At 42.3% G+C, this 7,561-nt stretch overlaps 1 protein-coding gene across 1 annotated transcript in view; it reads left to right on the plus strand.

Moving 5' to 3' along the window:
- plxnb1b (plexin b1b) overlaps positions 1-6,942 on the plus strand; it is a gene marked incomplete at its 3' end in the record, with an annotated part of 119,528 nt that extends 112,586 nt beyond the window's left edge. The window contains exons 26-38 of the mRNA XM_084348874.1: positions 247-464; positions 565-743; positions 828-894; positions 2,254-2,400; positions 2,532-2,697; positions 3,877-3,980; positions 4,082-4,166; positions 5,102-5,268; positions 5,674-5,834; positions 5,978-6,125; positions 6,420-6,484; positions 6,669-6,744; positions 6,835-6,942. Of these exons, the coding sequence (XP_084205000.1) occupies positions 247-464; positions 565-743; positions 828-894; positions 2,254-2,400; positions 2,532-2,697; positions 3,877-3,980; positions 4,082-4,166; positions 5,102-5,268; positions 5,674-5,834; positions 5,978-6,125; positions 6,420-6,484; positions 6,669-6,744; positions 6,835-6,942 (1,691 nt within the window). The remainder of the gene's footprint in view (positions 1-246; positions 465-564; positions 744-827; positions 895-2,253; positions 2,401-2,531; positions 2,698-3,876; positions 3,981-4,081; positions 4,167-5,101; positions 5,269-5,673; positions 5,835-5,977; positions 6,126-6,419; positions 6,485-6,668; positions 6,745-6,834) is intronic.
- Between the last annotated feature and the right edge of the window lie 619 nt (positions 6,943-7,561).

Here is a 7,561-nt window from a genome sequence, read left to right on the forward strand (position 1 = left end):
GTTGTCAGGCCATAAAACCAATTATCTGTTGATCTTTACAAATCCAGATGTGATAGTCTAACAACAGCAGTGTTAGTGCTGGGAAAAAAAGTTTAAATCTCAAATTAAATCAAAATGTTACCTTGAAATCAAAAGTCAAATCAGATCATGGATTTGGAGAATCATGATATCCCTAGTGGAAGCTGAAGACCAAAGAGGTTGTAGCAAAACCTCCTGATCTGTCTCTCCTCCTGCACCCTGTCTCAGACCTGATGACAGAGATGATGGACATGTCCAGTGACCTGGTGGGCTCTGGCATTCCTTTCCTGGACTATCGGATGTACGCAGAACGTATTTTCTTCCCTGGCCACCGGGAGTCTCCGCTGAGGCGAGACCTGGACGTTCAGGAGTGTCGGCGGCAGACGGTGGAGCAGGGCCTGGTGCAGCTGTCCAACCTGCTCAACAGTAAACTCTTCCTCACCAAGGTAGTCATCATCACCACAAGTGTCGTGAGTGGAGAGGGTTTGAGGACAGTATCTACATTTTTAGCAGAGGGATAATTTGGTACTCTTTTCTCCCTGTCAGTTCATTCACACTCTGGAGAGCCAGCGGACCTTCTCTCCCAGAGACAGAGCCTATGTGGCCTCCCTGCTGACGGTGGCGCTGCACGGCAAACTGGAGTATTTCACTGACATCCTCAAAACTCTGCTCAACGACCTGGTGGAGCAGTACGTGGCCAAGAACCCCAAACTGATGCTGCGACGGTAAGAAATCAGAGAGTGTGCTTCTAGGTTCAAGGTGTTTTAAAGATGTTTAGCAGTGATTCACTCTGTGTTTTCTCTCTGCAGAACAGAGACGGTGGTGGAGAAGCTGCTTACCAACTGGATGTCCATCTGCCTCTATGCTTTCCTCAGGGTCAGTCAGCACATAAGACATGATTTGATGTTGATTTGTTCTGCTACAACTGCACTGAAATGTTATTTCAGTCATACGGTTGAGAAAGTGACACTTTGTTCTTTAATAATGAGTTTTACAGGATTTAAAGGACACTTCACTCAAATCAAAAGTACTTATTTTTCTCTACATGTGGTGTTATTTATCCATCTAGATTGTTTTTGTGTGAGGTGCAGAATTTTGGGGATATCAGCCGCAGAGATGTCTGCCTTCTCTTCAGTTTAATAGCAATAGATGGCACCCAGCCTGTGTTGCTCAAAGCACCAAAAAATACATTTTAAGAACTCAACAGCAATGTCTCTTTACAGAAATCATGACCTGGTTATTTAATGTTTTTTTTCATGTATTTTTTAGCCTTTTCATGGCATTGAGAGGTGATAGGATGAGAGAGAGGGGGGATGACACGCAGCAAAGGGCCACCTTTGGACTCAAACCCCGGCACCTTAAGCAAGGACAAAGCCTCTGCACATGGGACACCCACCTTACCAACTGAGCCACTGGGGCACCCATGACCTGGTTATTAAGATAATCCACACACCTTGTTGTGAGCAGTTTCATGTCGGAACTATTTTCTTTCTATTGAACTACACCCGCCAACCATATCACTGCACAGAAGGAAACATGCATCTACTGATGGAAGAGAGGCTAGCTAACTGAGCTAGCTAGGGTTACAGAGCACACATGGAAGATGCCGTTAATGTTTACATTTGGCATTTTCACGAGAACAAGCCTTTTGTCCATGAGTAGATGCTCGCTTCCTTCTGTGCAGTAATACGGTTGGCAGGTTTAGTTCACAACAACAAGTTCTGTTGAATATCTTGAGTAACTGGGTCATGATTACTGGAAAGAGAGCTGCTGAGTTTTATTTTTTTTGTTTGTTTATTTTTTAATTTTGGCACCACAAGCTGAGTAACATATAGTTCTGTTGTACTGAAACGAAGGCAGACACGACTCTCCAGCTGATACCTCCAAAACTCTGCACCTCATACCAAAACAACCTCAATGGATTAATTGCACCATCTAATGTCATTCCCACTGCTCCAAGCCAAGGAGAACTGTTGGAGAATTTCTGGTGAAAATATGAATTCCAGCTTTTCCTGATAGTTTGATTTTGTAGAAACTTGTCAGCCTCAACAAAGCTGTAACTTACTTCAAAGAAGTTTGAAGAATGCCTCCATCTCTGTGTCCACGTCATTTGAGCCCTTCATTCTCTCCTGCAGAGTGTGGTAGGCCAAGACTAACTGACTTCATTGTGTGCGTGTGTGTGTGCGTGTGTGCGTGCGTGTGTGTGTGTGTGTGTGTGTGTGTGTATGTACACAGGACTCAGCAGGGGAGTCGCTCTACATGCTGTTCAGGGCTATAAAGCACCAGGTGGATAAAGGACCGGTGGATGCTGTGACCGGCAAGGCCAAGTACACCCTCAATGACAACCGCCTGCTGAGGGAGGACGTGGAGTACAAGACCCTGGTGAGGAGAACTCTGACTTTCATGAAATTATCGTTTGCATCTAATTAAGGATTCCCAGACTTCCACCGTGACCTTCAGGAAGTTGTATTTATTTTTCATTCCCTCACCCCTTCTTTTTTCTTCTTCTGCAGACTCTGAATGTTCTGGTGCAGGGTGGAGGAGTGAACGAGACCCAGCCGCTGCCCTCCAAAGTGCTGGACTGTGACACCATCACACAGGTGAAAGAGAAGCTGCTGGATCAGGTGTACAAGGGCACCTCCTTCTCCCATAGGCCCCACGCTGACTCCCTGGACCTGGGTGAGAATCCATAGAGTACATGACACACCTGACACTCAGAGCAGATTTACTCAGAGATGAAATACATTGTAGCATTTCAGCTATTCATTTGTATCTGCAACAGCAAAGTGAGTTATGAACTGGTACACTTCCTCTCAAGGGTCTCTGTTACAGTTGTTGTGCTGTGGTGCCCCCTACAGCAAGACAACAGTAATTACAAGAAAAGTTCATGAACCCTTCAGTCTTTCATCAAAGTTATCACGTGTTAAAATGACAAATGCTCTTAATACTGATATAAAAACATAATGATTTTTTTTTCTGCATAAACAAACTAAATAAACAAACTCTCTTTGTTTTCATGACTGAATAAACAAACCGACCTTAAAGGACAACACAATTTATACTGTTTTACTTTGTTTTCTATTTGGCGGACCCTGCCACCTTTCTAGCTTCTAGCATGTGGCACAGCTTGTGTATTCACTTATGGGAAAGATCCATATTTATGAGTTTGTATTATTACCTCATTAATATTGTAAATATTAAAATTCTGACTTTGAGTTTCTTCTCCAAAACTACATAACGCCTCTGAGTAAATTGTACTTAGTTACATTCCATCACTGGTTATTCTAAATTTTGACATTTGACATTTTAATGCAAATATATGTATATTAGTCATAGTATCCTTGATTAATAATAATCGGTATCAGCCCTGAAAAAAACACATCAGTCGACCCTCAATATCGTTATCGGGATAACTATGCTATATAGGGATTCAGATTGTGGATATTATTATATGGTGATATATCATAAGGGTTGTCCTTTCCTGGTTTTAAAGGCTGCAATACAGTAAAGTGAAAAACTCACCAGACTGTTCTACCTGTTCTTACACCTGTCTTTACACACTTGATTATTTATCAAGAACCTCAGTATGTTATTATTTTTGTTATTATTTTTGTATTATATTATTTTGTAAACTACCATTAGTCATCTGCACAATATGTTCACAATATCAAGGTAATTGTTTAAAAATATCATGATATTGTATTTTGTTACCCAGCCCTAATATTTATGAAGTGCTTTTGAGATTTTGATATTGCAACGTATCAGATATACTGCGCACGCACACTCACACACACGCACGCACACACAGGCAGGTTTACACACACTGTGCTGACTGTGTGTCTGGTGTGTCTTGTTCAGAGTGGCGGTCTGGTGTAGCCGGTCATCTCATCCTGTCAGACGAGGACTTGACGTCTGTGGTTCAGGGCAACTGGAAACGCCTCAACACACTGCAGCACTACAAGGTCAGAGTCCACGTGTCCTCCTCAGAGAAAATACAATGTCTTACATACTGAAGGGTTTGTGGTCTTATAATGCTAACTGTATATTTTTGGTTGTTCATCAGGTCCCAGACGGTGCAACAGTAGCACTGGTCCCTCGTCACACCAAACACATTCACCATGACAACCATGACTACGTGGCAGGAGAGAGTGAGTTAACACAAGAACAGTTTTGTTACTGTAATAATAAATCCAAATCAGTTTCTCCTCATTGTGATCACACTGCCACCTAGAAACTGTCCGTTGTTATCAAAGCACTCACTTTGATTTGATAGGTAAATCTAGGCAGCAGGCATCACTCAACATGGACTGTACTGGGCAGCGTCCTTGTTGTCGATGTGTATAACTAGGCTTCACTGTTACTGATTTGAATCACTCTTCACAAAATGACCCTGGAGTTTAGACCTAGATTTTACTTTCCTGGTTTTTTAGGACACTGTTCAGCACATCTTAAAGGAACACTTAGTCCACAAAACATTTCTGGAGCTTCACAGCAAAACAGCGTTAGCATTCTCCTAAACAACTGAAGTAGCTGGAGACTTGTTTTAAAACATAAACGAAAAATAATTAAAAAACAGTATAATCAAAGTTCCCAGATGCCCTGAGATCCCAAATAGATTTATTCACTGTCGCATTGTAATAGCTTTTCAAGTCAATTTGGAATCTCAGCCCTCTTTTTTTAAATTTATTTACTATTATTTTTGGGTCTTTAGAAGAATGCTGCCATGCTGTTTTGCTGTGAAGCTCCAGAAATGTTTTGTGGACTACGGAACTTCACCTGACTTTAATAATAATAACAATAATGATTGGGTTGTACTTTTTGAAGTGTTCCTCTAAAGAAAACTCCTTTCATTTTATTCAAACAATGAACAGTGAAATTACGAAATGACTGTCTGGAAGTAGTACTTTTATAATCCAATTTTGATTCAGATGTTTTCTATTCAAAGGAAATACCTATAATAACCGTTTGTTGTAAATGTAACATAGTAGAACTGATGAGCTTTCTTTATATGCGACGGTGAAGTAGGTCATCACTGCTCAGTGAATTCTGCCTAAAAACATTGTGAACACACTGACCTGTGCAGAGACTCCGATGCTGGAGGATGCAGATGAAGGTGGAGTGAGGCTGTGGCATCTGGTGAAAGCCAGTGAGGAGCCTGAGCTGCCCAAACACCGCAGAGGCAGCCTGAGGGAGAGAGAGAGGGCCAAGGCCATCCCTGAGATCTACCTGACCCGCCTGCTGTCCATGAAGGTACACTCACACTCACACTCACACTCACACACACACACACACACACACACACACACACACACACACACACAGACACAAGCCCTTTTCACACAGAGACTCTGCATTATCACCACAAGGAAGGCTCGCCTTTACACCTCCTTTGTTTGTTCACACTGAACCAAGCGGCGCTGGCTTAAAGCCGCTCCAGTGTTTCATTTCATACAGCATGCCTGCGTTGCAGAACCAAATATACACCATAACATTGAGATTTGTTCGTTTTATTAACGTGTTTCCATCTGTAAATCTAGAAATCTAGAAATATAAACAGCTGTCCCCACATGCTGCAGGTGCCCACAGTCACAGTAATTTTGGTGTAATTAATTTACATTACGCACACTCTCCCTCCTCCTCCTCCATGTTTTCCAGGGGACGCTGCAGAAGTTTGTGGACGACCTGTTCACAGTGATCCTCAGCACCAGTCGTCCTGTCCCACTGGCTGTCAAATACTTCTTTGACCTGCTGGACGACCAGGCGGGACAGCACGGCATCTCCGACCCTGAGACGATACACATCTGGAAGACCAACAGGTACATTTGAGACTGGAGCTGTGAATTCACAATGAAGAGATGAGGATGAAATTGTCTAAAGGGTTTTCTCTTAATTTGATCCACTCTAGGTAAAAACAAACACAGCTTTTTTGCAATTGTCTGTTATGATCCTGTTTCCTCAGTTTGCCTCTGCGTTTCTGGATCAACATCGTCAAGAATCCTCAGTTTATCTTCGACGTCCAGGCGTCGGACCACGTGGACGCAGTGCTCTCTGTCATTGCCCAGACCTTCATGGACTCCTGCACCATCGCTGAGCACAAACTGGGAAGGGTGAGGCAACAAGTGCAAGCTTCATGCATATTAGAACTTGCAGGGAACTGATTAAAAAACATGTGTCCAACATATATGTATTAATATTATTATTGTGAATAGTTGTTTGTGGTATTTTAGTCTGTGTCATAATTGAGACTGAACAAAGGCTTTTTTCAGTTGCTGCTGGTACAGTAAAACCGGTTTTGGCTTTACAGCAGTCACAAATGGAGCTGACATTCAGACGGGCCCTGAAGCAGCCTCCTGTCCCTCCCTCTGTCTTTGCTTCTCATTCTCGCTTTTGTGTTTCAACAGGACTCTCCCATCAATAAGCTGCTGTATGCCAGAGACATCCCACGCTACAAACAGATGGTAGAAAGGTGGGCTCACATTTCATTAAAGCTTGTTAGAACTTATTCTCCAACAGTCCTTGGACGATGGGACTTTAATTTCACACAACTATAATTTTGCATTCTGCATTTTGGAATAAAATGATCTATATGTATTGTAATGATTGTATCAAAGTCATGCTTGTGAAGTTGATTGTTATTGCCATTACTGCAGGTACTATGCTGACATCAGGCAGACCATATCAGCCAGTGACCAGGAGATGAACTCTGCTCTGGCTGAACTGTCCAGGGTGAGTGCAGCCACACCCCAGAGCCCTCAGTATGGACACATACAGAGACAAGACACAGATGTAGACTAACCTGATGGTTTTGTGTTTCAGAACTATTCTGGAGAGCTCAACTACCTGGTCGCACTGCATGAGCTGTACAAGTACATCAACAAATACTACGACCAGGTGTGTTCACCACTCAGTCTGACTCAACAGTAGAGGTTTAATGGTGTATGATGGCGCAATACAGAGATGTGATGGTGTGTTTTGTGTTTACAGTACATTCTAGAGGTCAGTGTGAAATATGAAAAGTCACTTCTGACTGAAAATGTAAATAGCTAAATATACAGTCCCCTCCAAAACTCTTGGAACAGTGAGGCCAAATCCTTTATTTTTGCTGTACACTGAAAACATTTGGGTTTGACATGAAAAGATGAATATGAGACAAGAGATCAGCATTTCAGCTTTCATTTGCAACTTAGAAGATAGCATCATTTGTAACGGAACACCACATTCAAAAGTTTAGGAACATGTAGACTTAAGATAGATTAGAGTGAATAATACTTAATATTAAGTTGCAAATCCTTCGCTTGCAATAACTGCATCAAGCCTGCAACCCGCTGACATCAGCAAACCTTTGCATTCTTCTTTTGTGATTCTTTTCCAGGCTTTCACCGCAGCCTCTTTCAGTTGTTGTTTGTTTTGGGGGTTTCTCCCTTCAGTCTCACTCAACTCAACTCAACTCAACTCAACACATTCAACTGTCTAAAATGACATTATATCCTAAAACAGCTTTATTTAGTGTACAGGTGTAGAGGTGGAGGGATAAGGTGATTCC

The sequence above is a fragment of the Pagrus pagrus genome, assembly GCF_965226575.1.
Source record: "Pagrus pagrus genome assembly, chromosome: 3".
Lineage (NCBI taxonomy): Eukaryota > Metazoa > Chordata > Actinopteri > Spariformes > Sparidae > Pagrus > Pagrus pagrus.